We start from the raw sequence: 20,588 nt of genomic DNA on the forward strand, positions 1-20,588 counted from the left end.
GTGGAACTCAGTGGAGTGAGGATTAAAATGGCTAGTGAGTGTGGTTGGAACTGACTGGGACACAACAGACGAAGTTTTAGTCAATAGGCTTGTGCTCTGGGGGTATGGGCTCAAATCTCACCACAGCTGATGATGAAATTTGAATTCAATTAATAAATACATTTTTTTTTAAATCAGTCTAACGGTGACCATAAAACCGTTGTCTATTGTTGCAAAAACCCATCTGGTTCACTAATGTCCGTTAGGGAAAGAAATCTGCCATCCTTACCTGGTCTGGCCTACATGTGACTCCAGACCCACAGCAATGTGGTTGACTCTTTGCCCTTTGAAAAGGCCTGGCAAGGCACTCAGTTCAAGGGCAATTAGGAATGGGCAACAAATACTGGCCTAGCCAGCGATGCCCACATCCCATGAACGAATAAAAAAAAGGACAGACCTGCAGGTTGAGATTGAGACAAAATAAGGTTGCAATTGCAGTGGCAAGAGCATGGTTAGCACCAAACTGGGAAACAAAGGACCCCAACCTTACATACTAATATTGAAAAATGTCAGAATTCTGATAGTTTAAATTTAGGTAGCATACTGTGATAAGACAATAAAACTAGCAATATTACTAGCAATCAATGTTTCATCTACAAGCAGGTTAAATTTAATAATTAAATAAGATCACAAGAAATAGCAGCAGGCATGGGCCATTCGGCCCCTCAAGTCTGCCCCGCCATTTAATAAGATCTGCCCCAGACCTCAACACCTCTTTCGTGCCAGCTCCTCATAGCCCTCAACTCCCCAATATTTCAAAAATCTATCTACCTCCTCTTTAAATACTTTCAGTGATCTAGCCTCCACAACTCTCTGGGGTAGAGAATTCCAGACATTCACTACCCTCTGAGAGGAGAAACGCCATCGCATCTCAGTTTTGAATGAGTATCCCCTTATTCTGTAACTGTCCCCTAGTTTGAGATTCCCCCACTAGTGGAAACATCTTCTCAACATCTACCGTGTCAAGCCCCTCAGAATCTTGTAAGTCTCAATAAGATCACCCCTCATTCTTCTAAACTCTAACGAATAAAGACCTAATCTGTTTAGCCATTCTTGATAAGTCAACCCCTTTATCCCAGGAATCAGCCTAGTGAATCTCTTCTGAACTGCCTCCAATGCCAGTATATCCTTTCTTAAATACGGGGACCAAAACTGTACACAGTAGCTCCAGGTGCGGTCTCACCAACACCCTGTACAGTTGTAACAAGACTTCCCTATTTTTAAACTCCAACCCCCTAGAAATAAAGGCCAAAATTCCGTTTGCCTTCTTACTTGCTTGCTGCATCTGCATGTTAACATTTTGGGTTTCATGCACAAGAACACCCAGATCTCTCTGTACTGTTCTTTTTTGGAATCTCTCGCCATTTGATTCTTCCTTCCATAGTACGTGCCCTCACACTTTCCTACATTAAACTACATCTGCCAAGTTTTTGCCCACTCACTCAACCTATCTATATCCGCTTTGCGGAACATCTCCGCTCAGTCCGCAAGCAGGACCCTGAGCTTCCGGTTGCTTGCCATTTCAACACTCCCCCCTGCTCTCATGCTCACATCTCTGTCCTGGGATTGCTGCAGTGTTCCAGTGAACATCAACGCAAGCTCGAGGAACAGCATCTCATCTACCGATTAGGCACACTACAGCCTGCCGGACTGAACATACACTGAACAATAATTTCAGAGCATGACAGCCCCCCACTTTACTTTCATTTTTAGTCATTTTTAGTTATTTTTTCTTCCTTCTTTTTTTTTTACATTCCTTTTTACATTTTTTACAAGCTTTTTTTGCATTTATTTCATTTCATCTTAGTTTGTTCAGTTTGCTTACCCACTGTTTTTTTCAGGTTGTTTTTCTTCAGGTTTGCACTTGCTGCTGTTCAATATTCAGTATATTCACACCTAATCTGTACTAATGCTTTGTCTTTCAACACACCATTAACATATCGTTTGCCTTTGCTCCGTGACCTTTTGGTCAGCTATGTGGCCTGGTCCAATCTGCACCTTCTCCTTTGTTATCTCTTGCCCAATCCCCACCTCACTTGTTTATAATCTGTAACTTTTCTAATATTTGTCAGTTCTGAAGAAGGGTCACTGACCCGAAACGTTAACTCTGCTTCTCTTTCCACAGATGCTGCCAGACCTGCTGAGTGAATCCAGCATTTCTTGTTTTTGTTTCAGATTTCCAGCATCCGCAGTATTTTGCTTTTATCTATATCCCCTTGCAGATTCCTTATGTCCTCATCACAACATGCCCTCCTACCTATTTTTGTATTGTCAGCAAATTTGGATATATTACATTCTGCCCTCTCCTCCAAGTCATTAATATAGATATTAAATAATTGAGGCCCTAGGACTGATCTTTGTGGCACTCCACTCGTTATGTCTTTCCAACCTGAAAAAGACTCATTAATCCTGACTCTCTGTCTTCTGTGTGTTAACCAATCCTCAATCCATGCTAATACATTACCCCCAATACCGTGAGCTCCTATCTTGTGCAATAATCTTTTATGTGGCACCTTATCGAGTGCCTTCTGGAAATCCAAATACACTACATCTACCGGTTCCCCTTTATCAACTCTGCTTTGTTATATCCTCGAAAAACCGTGGCATATTTGTCAAAGATGATTTCCCTTTCACAAAACCATGTTGACTCTGTTTGATTGCGTTAAGCTTTTCTAAATGCCCTGCTATTTCTACCTTAATAATGGTCTCTAACATTTTCCCAACGACCGATGTGAGGCTGACTGGTCTATAGTTTCCTGTTTTTTGTCTCCCTCCTTTCTTGAACCTGGGCATCACATTAACAGTTTTCCAATCCGCTAGGACCTTCCCGGAATCCAGTGAGTTCTGGAATATTTCAACCAATGCCTCCACTATCTCTGCAGCCACTTCCTTTAAAACCCTTAGATCAGGTCCTGGCGACTTGTCTGCCCTTAGCCCCATTAGTTTGTCAAAGACTTTGTCCCTCGTGATAGAGACTGTTACAAGATCTTTCCTCCCATTAGCTCCTTGCTTATCTGATATCTGTGGGATGTTTATAGTGTCCTCCACCGTGAAGACTGATGCAAAATATTGGTTTAAATTATCTGCCATTTCCCTGTTCCCCACTCCACTCGCATCCTCCAAGGGTCCCACGCTCACTATAGCTACTCTCTTTTTATATACCCACAGAAGCTTTTGCTGTTTGTTTTTATATTTCTTGCCAATTTACTTTCATAATCAATTTTCTCCCTCTTTATGAAGCAACAATGTAAAATAATAAACATTGGCATCCTTATGTAAATAACAGTGAGCATGCACCAATGATGGTGACTGCACGAGGTGGGGGAGAAATTCATTCGCGTAGCTACCTGCACAACCTGTGGCACTGTCTGCCCCTGGAGAATCAACGTAAGTCTCTCCCCTCATAAGTCTCCAAGTTACATCCCAAACTGGAGAGCATAAAAAGAGCTTCTTTTCTGGGTTAATATTTTGTACAATAAAATCCCTAACCCACAAGTTCTTTTAGGGCTTTTTTTTAAGCAACTGTCTATAAATCTGTCACAGCCAATTTATATTTTCTTTATCACTTAAGTTCTCACATGTTCTCCAAAATTAAACTGGCAGAGGCACTACCTTTAGGTAACATATGCATTTCCCGCAAATTTAACATCAATATTTACCTGATTATGTGGAATGTCAACCACTGTTAAAATGAGAAACATATCAATTTCCAACTGAGAATGGACCATTAGTCCAAATTACCCTTAGGAACATGCATTAAGTTTCAGAATGGAAGCAAGAATTTTGACTCGTCAAGAAGCAGTGTTCAAATCTTACCTGAAGGTTTTGTTTAATTCTTTTCAGATTGTGCTGAAGTAGAAAGTTTTTTTCTAGGAAGAAACGACTATACTGGTCATCTATCTGTTTTAATAAATTATGGAACAGAAGGGTGGCCAGAGAATCATTATTCGAGGCAAGATCCCTGTTAAAAACAATGACCAAACCATTAAATGCAAGTCTGAATACATTATATTTATCTAAAAGGGTTTTCAAAAATGTCATATTATGCATTGTTAATGAAGAACACTATGATTTTGTTCCACAATGGAAAATCCACAATGATTAAGAAAACTAAGATATGAACAAATCTAATCATGTAGTCTAATCTAATCATGTAGTCTATCTGTAGGTGTATCTGGTCTCCAGAATCAAGTGCCTGGAAAGTTTACACATATTTTTCTTTAAATATACTGGAAAATGTGAATGTTGAGTGGTAACAGGAACAAGCTCCCACAGTAAAACACCCTGCTGACACTAAAGTTCCCCTGCTCATCCCAGGGACAAAATTGCAGAGGGTCTTGATAACATCACTGAGACCTGATCTGCATATTTAAAGCAGGATAGGGCGGAGGCGGCAAGAATGAATGGTGGAGCAGGCTCGACGGACCATATGGTCTACTCCTGCTCCTATTTCTCATGAGAAGGGGTCTGTGGTTAGCACCGCAGCCTCACAGCTCCAGCGACCCAGGTTCGGTTCTGGGTACTGCCTGTGCGGAGTTTGCAAGTTCTCCCTGTGACCGCGTGGGTTTCTTCCGGGTGCTCCGGTTTCCTGTCACATGCCAAAGACTTGCGTGTTGATCGGTAAATTAGCCATTGGAAAAAAATTGCCCCTACTGCAGATAGTTGGTAGGAGAATTGAGGAAAGGTGGGGATGTGAGAGGGAAAATGGGGTTAATGTAGGATTAGTATAAATGGGTGGTTGATGGTCGGCGTGGACTCAGTGGGCCGAAGGGCCTGTTTCGGTGCAGTATCTCTCTATGACTTCATGAATTGCAGAGTTCAAGTTATTGCTCTTATTTTAACGGCCCCCAAAGTGTCACGATCACATATGACAAGTAACTACTTAGGTGAAGCAATGTATGCCAGCTCCCATGGAACTATAACCCAACATAAGACAAGCCTTCACTAAATGAGGGATAAGAGATGGAAATAAGGGGAAAATAGAGTGGGCCTATCTTTCTTTTCATTGTTTTTTTCCCTTTTTCTTCGGTTTAGGTCTCTAGTTGCATAGCAACATATCTTGCCTTTCACAAATAGTGATGTTTGTCAAGGTAAAGCGTGCCTGTGCTTGAGAATAGAGCACTTTTTCCACTCAGTGGCAGTAGCAAGTGTTCTCTGGTTTGGTATAGGATGGTAAGATACAAAGACAAACTGCCTCTACTCCATAGTTATCATTAATAATCAGTTGCAAGTCATCTATTTCTCCTAGGATCTCATTTGCTTTTTATTTTTGGTCCATAACTCGTAACATTAGTGTGAGTATTCCATGCTCATCTTTCCCAGAACTCCACGTTTGGATCCCTCCAATCAGGTTTCGTCCCCGCCACAGTGCCGAGACAGTCCTTATCAAAATCACGAAGGGCGTCCAATGAGACAGTGACAAATGTAAACTATCCCTCCTCGTCCTTCTCGACCTGTTTGCAGCCTTTGACACAGTTGATCATACCACCCTCCTCCAATGGCTTTCCACCATCGCCCAGCTAGGTGCGACCTCAATCACTTGGTTCCATTCTTTCCTAATGGTAGCCAGAGATTCACCTGCAATGGCTTCTCTTCCCACTCCTGCACCGCTACCTCTGGTGTCTCCTAAAGATCACCTTGACCCCTCCTATTTTTTAATCTACATGCTGCCCCTCAGCGACATCATCTGAACACAAAGCATCTGTTTCCACATGTAGGGAGAGGGTGGTTTAATGGCAATGTCACTGGACGAGAAATACACAGAGGCACAGGCTAATACCCTGTGGACATGGGTTCAAATCCCACCACGGCAGCTGGTGGAAGTTAAATTCAATTAATAAATACAATTAATAAATAAAAAATCTGAATTGAAAACTAGTCTCAGTAATGGTGCTATGAAACAATCAATTGTCGTAAAAAACGATCTGGTTCACTAATGTCCTTTAGGGAAAGAAATCTGCCATCCTTACCTGGTCTGGCCTACAAGTGACTCCAAACCCACAGCAATGTGGTTGACTCTTAACTGCCCTCTGAAATGGCCGTGCAAGACACTCAGTTGTCAAGGGCAATTAGGGATGGGCAACAAATGCTGGCCTTGCCAGTGACGCCCACATCCATGAAAGAATAAATTTTAAAAAAATGTACACTGACAGTACCCAGCTTACCTCATCATCACATCTCTCGACCTCTATATTGTCAGACTGCTGGTCCACCATCCAGTACAGGATGAGCAGCAATTTCCTCTAATTAAATATTGAGAAGACTGAAGCCACTGCCTTTGGTCCCTGCCACAATCTCTCTTCCCTAATCATCGACTCATCCCTCTCCCTGGCAACTGAGAGGCTGAACCATATAGTTTGCACCTTGGTATCATATGGATAACTTCCAACCACACATCCGCACCACCACTAAGACAGCCTATTTCCACTTCTGTAATATCACTCAACTCCATTCTGTCTCAGCTCATCTGCTGATGAAACCTTCATCGCTGCCTTTGTTACCTCTAGACTTGACTATTCCAATACACTCTTTGTCTCCTACGTTCTACCCTTCATAAACTTGGTCTTCCAAAACTCTGTTGCCAGTGTCTCAACTTGCACCAAATCCTGTTCATCATTGCTGACCTACTTTGGCTTTTGATTAAGCAATGCCTCGATTTTAAAATTCTCATCCTCATTTTCAAATCCTCCAAGGCCTTGTCTCTCCTTACCTCGAATCTCCTCTAGCCACACAACCCTCCAAGATATCTACACTTGTCCAATTTTGGTCTTGAGTATCCCCGATTTCCACTGGAGGCTGTGCCTTCAGCTGCTAAGGCCTTAAACTCTGGAACTCCATCAGTAAACCTTTCAGTCTCTCTACCTCACTTTCTTCCTTTAACATGATCCTTAAAACTCACCTCTTTGACCAAGCTTTTGGTCATCTGCCCTAGAATATCATTGTCTGGTGTGTTGGCAAATTTTGCTTTCTACCGCTCCTTTGAAGAGCCTTGGGATGTTTTATGATGTTAAAAGGCACTATATAAATAGAAGTTGTTGTTGTCACAGATATTGTTTTTATTTTTAGCAATCCTGATTTAGTTTCAGGAATTATATTAAAATTTAGAGCTGCTAGAACAAATACCAGAATCTTCAGACAGCAAACTCAAAATGTTTACATTAAAAATACCAGATAGGCAGTGAGTTTGCAATTGATTAACAAAACTAGTTTCTTTTATTGAAAGTGAAATTGTCTTCACTAAACGTGAACTCGAATATAAACAGAGTTAAATACGCACACTTCACAGCAACTGAATTTTGCTGTTAAAAGTAGTTTGATTTTGTCCTATCCTTTAATCCCATTCAATTCCATGTACCAATTCCCAGTTAAGAGGGTTGGTAAGTGATCAGTTCCAAACCTCTGTGAAATCCTATAATCTGTCTCTCATCAATCACTGCCCCTGATGGGCCTGGGTTATCTCACTAGCCTGTTTTCCCTTAACGCCTAAAACAGGTTACGTTGTTTTTGTCGATAGTGGAGCTTCTGGTGCTCGGTTACTGTTTTAATGATGGCACAGAGCTAGAACAAGGAACGTGTCAACAAGTGGGGAATTATAGTTGTAAAGACAATGTGCAATAGCACTACCAAATTGTAAGGGAAACTAAATAATAAAAAAGCAAGTCCCGAACTATAGCAAACACCAAAGAAAGCAGTGAGTAGTCATAATGAATGCCAACATTTCTCACATTAATTTACATTATTTACACTGAATTAAGATTTCAAGTTTATTTTTAACTTGCATGCATGGTGATAGATAAGCAAACAGAATGATTTGGGAAGTTCTTTTTCAGCCTCAATTAAAAGCTATATATGTACATCTCAAAACTAAAATAAATGGAATTTTTAAGAAAAGAATTAAGGTTAAAAAGACTCAAATGTGGAAAAATAAAGTTAACTATTCAACATGATGTTGGGCCCTATGGTTCATTAATGAGCAAACTTGTATTATTGATCTCTTTGCATATATGATGCAATACCAATCTTTACATTTGTAGCATTTGATTGGCTGGAAAAATGGTAATTAAGAACAGTTTTCAGACAATGCAAACCCAGTATTTTGAAACTTCCTCCCACTAATTTAGTTTTAAAATTAGAAAAAGAAAGTTGGAAGAAAAAGTTAGATTAGGTCGAAAAAGCCAATAATATATAAGACAACGATAGACCCTGGGAAAGAAGAGACAATACAGGAAAAGGGATGACAGGGTGAACAAAATTAAACTATTTGATTTGTATTTTTAACTGAAATTGGTTATGATTATTTCATTAGTTTGAATTCTTCATTACTGACATTCACAACTGAATTTTTGAAAGCTGCAACGAATCACAGTTTACCTGCACACATGGCAGCTTTCTACTAAGACCTTATGCATTCCAGTTGCTTTATTTTCCAGCTGCTAGTGGTGCTCAGTAGGTAACCTGTCCAGTTTCTGTATTCAGTGGATTTTGGCTTTTTTCAGCTTTCCTTGAAATGTGTTTGACATTATTCATTAATAGCTGTAGTCCCAACCTATTGCCAGAATACCAGAAGTCCAGGGAGTAAAGCTTACCTCCCATATCATAGTTAAGGCACCTTTAATTGCTCTTACCTGCACCATCAATAGCAGAAACAGCAGCAAAAAAAGGGATCACTGAAATTAGGTGATAAATGAGTATCGCTGTTCAACTGTTTCATTACTTAATAATCTGTGCTCTTAGCTCCAGATCAAAAAAGACTGTTTGCCTCCACTTCAATTTTGTTACGACCAAAGGTCAACTCTAACATTGGAGGTGCCATCATATCTAGTCAATATCTTAAAAAAGATTAACTTTATGTTTTATAATTCCTTTAACTTTTTTTTAAAGTTACGAGCAACTTAACTGGTAGCTATTTAAAAATGCAAGCAAACTCGATGAATGTTAGCTTACTATCAGTAGAAAACTTTTAAGTTATGCATTGAATGTTTTCTTAAAACAAAAATGAAACAAGCTTTAAACTTTCTGATGATTGAATGATCTATTTCCTGTGTAACTGTTCTCTTTCCGTCACTCTGCTCTTGCAACTGTGGCAGAATCCCCCTTGTTCTTACTTTACAGTCGCCATATTCATCAGATCACCTACTGTCATTTCCACCACCTACAACATTATTCTGCATCAATCACCAAATCTCCTCCCCGCTTTCCAGAGTGATTGCTCTCTCATGGCTCATTCCACCTTTCATTGCCCTGCCTTGCCATTTTTATATACAATTATGGAAGATGCAATATCTATCCATTTATCTCCTCCCATACCACTGTCCAGGCATTCCTTCTGTGAGACAGCAATTTGCATTTAGGTCCTGTAGTCTAGTATACTGTGTTCGCTGCTCATGTGCAGTCTCCTCCTAGATTATGTACTTGAATCTCTGAAGTAAGGCTTGTACCCATAACCTTTTGACTCAGGCGAGAGTCCTATCATAGAGCCAAAGCTGAAAGAAACATTGAGGTTGAAGACTTTAGAGAAACAAAGAAGGTATGAATAACCAAGACAATGAATGGTGCCAGTGAAAAGATAGGAGACCTTGCAAGTACAGAAAGCCTACAGAACAGTTCTGAAATTTAAAGCCAAAGAAAGCCAGAAAATCATAATGGAATAGATTTCACCTTTCCCCAGGGTGTAAAACTAATATTATGGATCCGCCAGTCATTATTGAAACCACTCAATTTTCATTTCCATTGATTGCAATAGAAAGAAAAATTGAACAGTTTCCTTAATGGACAGCTATAACTGCATTGCACCTGGGCTGAAAGTTGAAAAACTACCCTAATGAGTCCATCAGCACTGAAAAGAGAAAAAACTGGCCAACACTAGGGGGAACAGATTTCCCTGCCAATGTTATGCTGTGATTCCCTCCAGACACTGACAGACCCATTCTACATCACCAGCACCCCTGGCACAAACAAAATGGAGTATATAGCTAAGGTCTGAAGTTAATATTGTCAGTGTTCAGGCCAGAGGGCTGCAGATTGTTCAAGAAAGAGAAGATAATGTTGCTGGAATTGATGTTGAGCTTCATTGCAACAGTACAAGAAGGCAAAGGCAGAGAATTGGGAAAAGAACAGGAAATTAAAGTGACAACCCACAAAGAGCTCAGGGTCACAACTCTGAACAGAACAGAGATGTTTGGCAAAGTAGTCATCTAACTTGTGCTTGGTCACTGGCACCTCTCATTGTCTTGGTTATTCATACCTTCTTTGTCTCTCTAAAGTCTTCAACTTCAATGTTTTTTCCAGCTTTGGCTCAATGATAGGACTCTTGCCTCAGTCAGAAGGTTATGAGTTCAAGCCTCACTTCAGAGACTCAAGTACATAATCTAGGCTAGCACTTCAGTGCAGTACTGAGGGAGTGCTGCACTGCTGCAGGTGCCATCTTTCAGAAAAGACAAATAAATTGAAGCCTTATTTACCCTCACAGGTGGACATAAACGGTCCAGTGGCACTATTCAGAAGAGCATGGGAGTTGTGGTATGCTGGCCAATACTGCAACAGTAACTACATTTAGGAGTGCTTCATTGGCTGTGCAGCACTTTGAGACATCCTGAGGTTGAGAATGGCACTATATAAGTGCATGTCTTTTAAGTTAGTATTCACAAAATATTTAGTTCTGTATGACGTTCCTGTGTGTTTGGGAAAGGGAAGGTAAATTGTTGGGGGGAGTGTGGGAATGTGTGGAAGTATCTCTGGGCAATCCATTGATGATGCGCCTGACCATAGTATAAGACAGTCACCCGCAACCCAAGTGATTAAAACAGATTATCAGGTCATTTAACTCATTGTTTTCTGCAGGACCTTACGGTACACAAATTAGCTGCTGTGTTTCCTTACATTACAACAATGACTAAAGGATTGATTTCAACACTGCCCACTGGTGCTGGCGGGACTTTCCTGTAGCCCAAAGCCAGTGTGACACCTATTGAGAGTCCAGAGCTTGCCAGTCAGATTCAAATGAGCAGCTGGCCACTCCACTTACTCAGAACTAAAGAGATCCTACATGGACCCTTGCTGAAACTAAAGAACATAAGAACAAGGAGCAGGAGTAGGCAATTCAGCCCCTCGAGCCTGCTCCGCCATTCAGTACGATCATGGCTGATCTCATCTCGGCCTCAACTCCACTTTCCTGCCCGTTCTCCATAACCCTTCAACCCATTACTAATTAAAAATTTGTCTATCTCCTCCTTAAATTTACTCAATGTCCCGGCATCCAACGCACTCTGGGATAGTGAATTCCACACACTCACGAACCTTTGAGAGAGGTAATTTCTCCTCATCTCTGTTTTAAATCTTCCACCCCTTCTCCTAAAACTATGACCTCTAGTTCTAGATTGCCCCACAAGAGGATACATCCTCTCTAAAGCGGCCCTGTTTTTCTTTTAAGCAAGTAAAAGGTGATTGCACCACTTCTTTCTCTGTGTTGTTCCTCTGTCCTTTCTCTTTTTTAGATGATTCTATTGAAGTGCTTGTTCAACTTTCATTTTTCAGTTCTGAAGTAGGGGCCAGCCCAAAATGCCAACTATTTGTTATCTCTGTAGATGTTGTTTAAGCTTCTGAACACCAGTTTCTGTTATTGTTTCAGGTTTACAGCATTTGAACTTTTTTGCTTTTCATTAACCATTAGCTGCTGTGTTTCTGACTTTATTGCAGCTACAAAAAATAAGCTAAGTAAGGATGAATAACAAAGCTTTGTAAGAAAAGTTAGCATTTATGTATATATCAATATCCCAAAATAAAATATGTAACAAATACAGTTGAATTTATCTCGGATCTCACCAGTCTTGGTGTTCTAGCCAATGTGCTAGGAACTGACGGACCTCCATGGGAAAGGTATCATCATACAACTGGTCCACTTTTTCCAGGAGCTGTGTGTCCAACTGATGGAGCTGATGCCATTGGGACATTCTGTCAAAAAGTTTGGAAAACTAAAACTATCAGCATAGCACAATTGATTACATTTTATAGAAAACCATGAATAATAATTTCAAAGAGATTTTGATTTGCTGCCAAAACAATTTGAAGAAGTCAGAATGTACCTTTCCTTTTTCCTGTTTCCTACTGCTTCTCATGCATGGTGACCCACACACATAAATACACCCACATGCACCCTATGCCTCCGGCTGAATTATTATTAGTTGTAAAGCTGTGGTTAAGAATATTTTCTCAGTGAAGGAATTTACAATCAGGAGCTCTTGTTTCTACTAGATAGCGTAGTTAGTTGTATAAAATTATATGAGAAAGCTTATTATTTGTTGCAATGCCAGTTACAGTACTCATGGACTAAAGAATTACTAGACACTGCACACCTTAGCAAAGGGAAGGTCAAACAAAACAAGGCAGAACATCTAACAATCTTTAGGACTTCATCCTAGGGTGTTAAAAGAAGTGACTAGTGAGATAGTTGATGCGTTAGTTTTAATTTTCCAAAATTCCCTAGATTCGGGGAAGGTTCCATTAGATTGGAAAATAACGAATGTAACTCCTTTATTCAAAAAGGGAGGGGGACAGAAAGCAGGAAACTACAGGCCAGTTAGCTTAACATTTGTCTTGGGGAAAATGTTAGAAGCTATTATTAAAGATGTTATAGCAGGGCACTTAGAAAGATTGAAGGTAATCAGGCAGAGTTAACATGGTTTTGTTAAAGGGAAATCATGTTTAACCAATTTCTTGGAGTTCTTTGAGGAAATTACATGTGCTGTGGATAAAGGGGAACTGGTGAACGTATTGCACTTAGATTTCTAGAAGTCATTTGATAAGGTGCCACATCAAAGGTTATTGCAAAAAATAAAAGCTCATGGTGTAGGGGGTTACATATTAGCATGGATAGAAGATTGGCTAGCTAACAGGAAACAGAGAGTATACATAAATGGGTCATTTTCTGGTTGCCAAGATGCAACGAGTGGTGTGCCACAGGGATCTGTGCTGGGGCCTCAATTTTTTACAATTTATATAAATGACTTAGATAAAGGGACCTAAGGTATGGTTGCTAAATTTGCTGATGACACAAAGATAGTTAAGAATGTAACTTGTGAAGAGGACATAAGGAGGCTAAAAAGGGATATGGATAAGTTAAGTAAGTGGGCAAAAACCTGGCAAATGGAGTATAATGTGGGAAAATGTGAAATTGTCCACTTTGGCAGGAAGAATAAATAAGAAGCATATTATCTAAATGGTGAAAGATTGCAGAGCTCTGAGATGCAGAGGGATCTGGCTGTCCTACCGCATGAATCACAAAAGGTTAGTATGCAGGTACAGCATGTAATTAGGAAAGCTAACAGAATGTTATTGTTTATCACGAGGGGAATTGAATACAAAAGTGGGGAGGTTATGCTTCAGCTGTACAGGGCATTGGTGAGACCACATCTGGAGTACTGTGTACAGTACTGGTCTCCTTATTTAAGGAAGGACGTAAATGCATTGGAGGCAGTACAGAGAAGGTTTACTAGACTAACACCTGGGATGTGCAGGCTATCTTATGAGAAAAGATTGGGCATGCTAGGCTTGTATCTGCTGGAATTTAGAAGAGTAAGAGGCAACTTCATTGAAACATATAAGATCCTGAGGGGTCTTGACAGAGTGGATGTGGAAAGGATATTTCCCCTTTGTGGGAGAATCTAGAACCAGGGGTCACTTTTTAAAAATAAGCGGTTGCCCATTTAAGACAGAGATGAGGAGACATTTTTTCTCTCAGAGGGTCGTCAGTCTTTGGAGTTCTCTTTCTCAAAAGGCTGTGGAAGCAGAGTCTTTGAATATTTTTAAGGCAGAGGTAGATAGATTCTTGATAAGCAAGGAGGTGAAGGTTATCGGGGGTAGGCGGAAATGTGGAGTAATCAGTTCAGTCATGAACGTATTGAATGGCGGAGCAGACTCGAGGGGCCGAGTGGCCTGGCCTACTCCTGCTCCTAATTCGTATGTTCATATGTAATACAGAATTTCTAGTTATTCTTTCACCAAAAACTTTAACAGAATCAAAACTTTTCACTCTGGAAAAAAGCTACATAAAACTGTCCACATGTAAAAACAGGGTGAGCAATATAAATACAAGTTTTGTCAAGAGTCTGTCATTGTGACTTGTTTATAGTCACAGAACATGAAAGTCTAATTGGAAACTGTTTTCTCCAGAGTTGAAAAGACAGGTTTACATCTGATGGGCTCTATTATTCTAGGAATAAACACTCTAGTTCCTTGAAATCTGTCTATTATAATTTCAGCATCAATCATTGAAGAAAACAGCTTCCTAACTACCAATCTTGTTCCATGACAAAGTCCTTGTTTAGGATTCAGGTTTTGTAGCAACATTATAACTGCTTCTTCCCTGAGTCTAAGTTTGTGCAGTGGCATGCCCATTGGTGTTAGACTGTATAGAAACTTTGGAGGGTATAGACTGCTATCATCTTCTTTGTCTATAGAATCAACACTAATGTATTCTTTTAATTCACCTGATAGCTTTTCTAAACCTTTTTCATTCCAATCTAGTGAATCTTCATTTTTAGCAGAAAGAATAACTTTCGAATAAGTTGTATCAAATAATTGTCTCTGCCATTTTGCCACACTTAACCTATTCCATCATCTTATTCACCTCTCCCATGCCATCCCCTCCCTTTCATTCCATCCCCATATCATTCCTTCCATCCCTCCCATGCCATCTCCATCTCACTCTTGCCATTCATCCCTATCCCTCCCATCAATCCCATCCAAACTCTCATGGAAAAAATCTCTCCAGCCAGGGAAACCTTGTTGGGTTCCCCTTCTGCTGTTTTAGCTCTCCACCCATTCTCTTACCCCAGCGCCTCCACGTTGGCAGCTGCACGTGTGTCATGTGCTCCTGTCCTCTGTGTGACCGATGTGCCTCTGTGTGAGCCAACCACCAAATAAACCCAACAGACACTCCCCTTAAACTGCCCAATCAAAACAGTCCAGACAGAGAAAAACTTAGTGCTCTTATTATAGATTCCAGGGAATACAACCCTAGTTTGTTTAATCTCTTCTCAATTTAAACCTTGGAGTTGAGGTATCATTCTGGTAAATCTGCACTGTACTCCCTCCAAGGCCAATATATAGCCTTCCTATGGCACAGTGCCCAGAAATGCTCACAATATTCCAGGTATGATTTAACCAGGGCTTTGCTTAGCTGTAGCATTACTTTTACTCCCTTGTATTCTAGTTCTCTAGATATTCAGGCCAACATACAGTTAGTCATTTTGATTATTTTCTGACCTGTTCATGACAATTTAATGATCTATGTACCTGGACCCCTAAGTCTCTTTGGACCTCCACTGTTTCTAGCTTTTCACCATTTAGAAAGTACTCTGATCTATCCTTTTTAGGTTCAAAGTAGATAACCTCACATTTGCTGACAATGAAATCTATTTACCACAGTTTTGCCTATTCACTTAATCTATCAATATCACTTTGCAATGTTATGCTTTCATCTACACCGCTTACAGTGCTGCCTATCTTTTGTGTCATTGGCAAATTTGTTTTTTTATCCCATCATCTACGTCATTAAGAAATATGGAGGTGAATAGTTGAGGCCCCATCACAGATCCTTATGAGACACCACTAGTCACATTTTGGCAATTAGACTACCTGCCCAATATCCCTACTCTCTGTTCCATTCTTATCTATCTAGTCATAGCCAAAGAATCACATGCAATGGCTATTCTTGTTCCTGCACTGTTACTTGTGTTAATTTCCACATGTATACTGATGACACCCAGCTCTACCTCACCACCAGCTCTCTCAACACTTACACCGTCTCTGAATTGTCAGACTGCTTGTCTGATACCTAGTAGCAGATGAGCAGAAATTTCCTTCAACTAAATATTGGGAAGAGCAAAGTCATAGGCTGGAATTTTACGTTGGAGCCAGAGGCCCCGCCCACTAGCAAAGAAAAAAACATTGGTGGCGAGCATGCCTCTGCCGGGCCTGGAAGCCACATTGTAATTTTACGTGGCCCAGGCCCTTAATTGGCCTCGGGCAGGACGTCCACCCCTCTGAGGCAGGAGGTCCCGCCTACAAGAGCTGCTGGCCAATCAGCGGGCCCGCAGCTCTTCAGTCCCAGTAGCACCACTGGGAGTGGTGACCACTGCTGGGACTGCACTCAGCCAGGACTGGAAACACGCAGGTAAGTGTGTAGCTGGGCCCCGGCGATAAAGCCTGGCACGGGTATAAAATTAAAACCCGACCCGAGCCCGAATGCTGGATACCGAATATAGACCCGACGCGACCCGAACCCAACACATGTGGTCAGGTTTGGTCGGGTTCAGGTTGGGTAGCCAGGCTTTACCAGGCGAGGCAGGGGGAGTTGCTCAAGAGGGAGGTGGGAGGTTCTCCAGTGGAGATGACTAGTGCTGTGGGGGAAGGGCAGAGAACCCTCTGTCGGGCACAGGGTGTCCGATCAGGAGGGCTCGCCCCACAGCCCACAAGGAGGCCACCAGGTTTTACTGGACGGCAATCTAAGCTACTGAACCACTCGCCTGCTGCTAGTAATATTCCAGAAGCTGCGGGAAGAAGCCCTTCAGTGGCAATTAATTGGCCATTTAAGGGCCTTAATTGGCCTAGGGCACGTGGGCTAGTAAGATTGCAGCAGGGCTGGGAAGGCAATGGGAATTGCACCCCTGGCCTCCCACTCAATCTTGCAAACCCCGCCCCCCCCCACCCCTCCACCCCCAGCCCATTCATGCCAGGGGTGTAAAATTCCAGCCACAGTCTTCGGTCCACAACACAAATTCTGTTCTCTAGCTATGGACTCCATCCCTCTCACTGGCAACTGTCCAGATCTGAACCAGACTATTTGCAACTTTGGCATCATCGGTGAGCCCGAGATGAGCTTCCGAGCACATATCTGCACCATCACTAAGATTTCCTATTTCCACTTCCATAACATCGCCCATCTTTGCCCCTTACTCAGATCATCTCCTGCTGAAATCCTCATCTATGCCTTTGCTACCTCTAGACATGATTATTGCAATGCACTGCAGGCCAGCATCTCATGTTCTACCCTCTGTAAACTTGAGGTCATCCAAAATGCTGCTGTGTCCTAACTTCATTAAGTCCCATTCACCTATCTCCCCTATGCTTGCTGACCTATAAAGGCTTCTATGGATTCTTGTTAAGCAATGCCTCAATTTTAAAATTCTTATCCTTGATTCTAAATCCCTCCATGCCCTCACCCTTTCCTATCTCTTATCTTCTCCAGACCTGTAACCCTCTGAGATTCCCTGCACTCCTCCAATTCTGGCCTCAAGCATTCCCAATTTTAATCACCCTTCCATTGATGGCCGAGCCTTCAGCTTCCAGAGTCCTAAACTCTGGAATTCTCTCTCTAAACCTCTCCACCTCTCAACCCCTCTTTCCATCTTTACGTTCTCTGTAAAACCTACTTATTTGACCAGGTTTTTGGCCATCTTATGTGGCTCAATGTCCTTTGTTTTATAACACTCCTGTAAAGCACATTGGGATAGTTTACTTTGTTAAAGGTGCTATGTAAATACAGATTGTTGTTGTTGGAAATTGGGTGGTCAGAAGTTTAATGGGAATACGGTCAAGAGAGTGGGAGGTGAGTCTCATGGACAAGATAAGCTTGGAGAATGGCTGAAGGGGTATAGCAGAGAAAAATCAAGCCCCAAGATATCCACAGATCTTTTTCATGCTCTTGGCATTTTTCTTTCTCAGCATAAAGATCTCATCAGCACACCAACATCCTTTTGTGAAGCTGCAGCCTTCCATCCCAATATCTTCAGAGTACTACAGCAGACTTTTTTGGTCTGGCAAACTAAGCAGAGTAATGCCTCTGGGTATCCTTACATTATTTTCTGAACTTCTAGCTGTGCAGCTGAATTATTATTGACCCTTTCAAACCCGAGGTACTTTCTCATTTCTTGATGTTGCACTGATGACACAGTGAAGCTTCTTCATCCCCTCATCCTCTTTGATACGTCCTTCAGCAGTCATTCCACACATACATACTTGGGAATATTTTTCACAATTTTCTCCAGTGTTATTTTCCTTCTCCATTTCTTGCTAACTCAGCCAGATTCCAGTTAGTCCTTCTATGTCTGTTGCCTGACATGAGCCATAATCTGAATATGATCAGTATATATATCTTAGTTCAAGGGATTTGGATGGAAATAATAATTCAATGATGTGCATCCTAATGTAGCATTGAAAATATGAATAGAAACCTAACTGCTCTATGAATTATACACCTTCGACTATTAAGGCCATAATTCTGAGTACAGTGGTGCAAAGATAAAAGCATTTTAAATGTTGACACCTGTGGTTTGGATTAACACTATACTCACCGTGTTGTCTAAGCCACCACACTAACCCATGTTTATGTTTTGGGCAGGGAATAAACTGCACAATGACAAGTTACTTTGTTATTTATGAATTAATTTAGTGCCCCTTGCATAAAGTAAACAAAAAATATTAGAAGTGGATAGCAAACCCATCAGCATCCATAAAGTGGAAAGTTTGCACGTCAGTGATAAAGGGTCTATCAGAGTCTGGAAGTTTAACAAATCCTTTAGAAGAACAAAAATGATGAGGGAAAAGAGATTTCTTTTTGTGTTTATTTCCTCAGTTATACCAAAGGGCACCCATATCGTTAAGTTTCCATTTCTGATGAAAGGTCTGCGCAACACTTGAAAGTGACTTGTCTTTTCTCTTTCTGAATGCTGACAGATCTGCCGTGTATTTCCATCATTTTCTGATTGTATTTTGCATTACCACGTGTTTCCACATTCTATATCGTTAAACAAAAAGTTGACCCAATTGAGTCATTGCTACCACACGGTTTGAATGTAACCACTCAAGGGATTTCCCTGTGACAATCACTAGGGCTCTTGCAAAAGAACGTCACACACTGCATACAGCAAATATTCCGAATAAATCTCATCTGTCCTGAAATTACTTCTTGATGGCAAGAGTGGGCCACACTGCCTTTCCTTATTGGCGGTTTAAAATGTAACGTGTTGATGAAAAATACAAACAAGTAGAACTGTTCAAGACGTCCGACAAGTGGAACACAACATTAGAGAAAGGGAGTCTGTAGCAGCGCCACGGTTGATATGGAACAAGCAGACACGGCATATGGATATAAGGCAAAAAAGTTTCTCAACATAGATATGTGCGCACACAAAAAATCCCATAGGTTTGTTATTTCTGCCAGCTAAATCACAATTCAAGCCCCATTTATATTCTAAACAATTTACCAATTTCTGAAATTCGGTTATTAAATCATGATTGCAACAAGCGTCTGCTCCTCTGCTTTGAAATGTTTTACCATAAGTTAGCACGGGTATTCATTCAATTGTTTCAAAATACCTATTTCTGCCTTATGGAGCAAGGGAACGAAGCTAATTTATCTCCATCAGGTGGCGGAGTGAAATCGGAAGGAATAAAAGTGAAGTTTCTACTTACTTTCTACTCTTTTACGACACGGGAGGGGGTGGGGTGCCCATAGTGTCATTAATCCAAATAAAATAAATATCGCAAAGTGTTCCTTTTGTAAGAAGAGCAGAGCTAATAAACGCCCAAATCGTAAAAAGACTAAAAGATAACTTATCAAATTAAATCATCATGTTGCCACCCTTGTCTACTGCACAGTCTACTTACCTTGCAGCTTCTTGTCAGTCAGTGCCAGTGTGTATGTTTGTTAGAACTGGATTCAGGGAGCTCGCTATTTCCCTGCTCTCTCACCGTGTACATGTGGCTCCGGCTTTCTCGATCACTCAAATGTAACCTGTTTGTGACATTGTCTCAATCGGTGACGCTCAGCATTTCCGGCACGCGCTGCGTTGCCTCTGCTTCTATTCAGTGCAGTGGCGCGCGCTGTCTCAGGACAGAGCTCGTGCACGGCCCCCAGTACTCGCAGCAGCGGAAACCCCTTCGCTTGTCACACTGCAGCTATGTGCACACAGTTATTGCGACACTGCAGCAGTTGCAAAAAGAACCGCCATCTCACCTCCCTTTCTATAACCCCTCTAAACCCCTCCCCTCGCCCGCCTCTGTTCCCTTCCCTTTCCCTCCATTCCTTCCCCTACCCCTTCACCCCCATATCCGTCCCGCATCTAAACCTCTCCACTCTATCCTCCCTCAATCACCCTCCCCTAGCCTTGATCTCTCTATCCTCCTACCCCTCCTCGCCCTCCCCTATCCCTCGATTCCCTCTCCAAAACTTCGATTTCCCTTCCATCCCCTCAATTCCCCCCCCCCCCCCCCCCCATATCCTCCATCCCACCCTCCAACCCGGTTAATCACAAGCTATAGTTTAACATCTGTGATCAAGAAAATTTTGGAATCTTTAATTGAATATGTAGATAAAGAGAAAATAATTAGAAGCAGCCAAAATGGATTTCAGAAGGCAGCAGACATGATCTTTTGGGGGAAGTGGAGTGTCATATACACAGACTTTCAGAAAGCCCTTGAAATGGTACCATATAGGAGCCCATTGGAGAAGATTAAGGAAATGGAATTCGCTGGAGGGTAGCAAATTGGAT

General features: G+C 41.4%; 1 protein-coding gene across 2 annotated transcripts in view; it reads right to left on the minus strand.

The window, feature by feature from the left end:
- LOC137372151 (signal transducer and activator of transcription 4-like) overlaps positions 1-19,894 on the minus strand; it is a 107,007-nt gene extending 87,113 nt beyond the window's left edge. For both annotated transcript variants that reach the window (XM_068035653.1, XM_068035652.1), the window contains exons 1-3: positions 19,705-19,894; positions 11,860-11,988; positions 3,856-4,000 (exon numbers count right to left, since the gene is read on the minus strand). In XM_068035653.1, coding sequence (XP_067891754.1) covers positions 3,856-4,000; positions 11,860-11,987 — 273 coding nt within the window. In that variant the 5' untranslated portion in view covers position 11,988; positions 19,705-19,894. The remainder of the gene's footprint in view (positions 1-3,855; positions 4,001-11,859; positions 11,989-19,704) is intronic.
- Positions 19,895-20,588: the final 694 nt, after the last annotated feature.

The sequence above is a fragment of the Heterodontus francisci genome, chromosome 7 (assembly GCF_036365525.1).
Source record: "Heterodontus francisci isolate sHetFra1 chromosome 7, sHetFra1.hap1, whole genome shotgun sequence".
Classification (NCBI taxonomy): Eukaryota; Metazoa; Chordata; class Chondrichthyes; order Heterodontiformes; family Heterodontidae; genus Heterodontus; species Heterodontus francisci.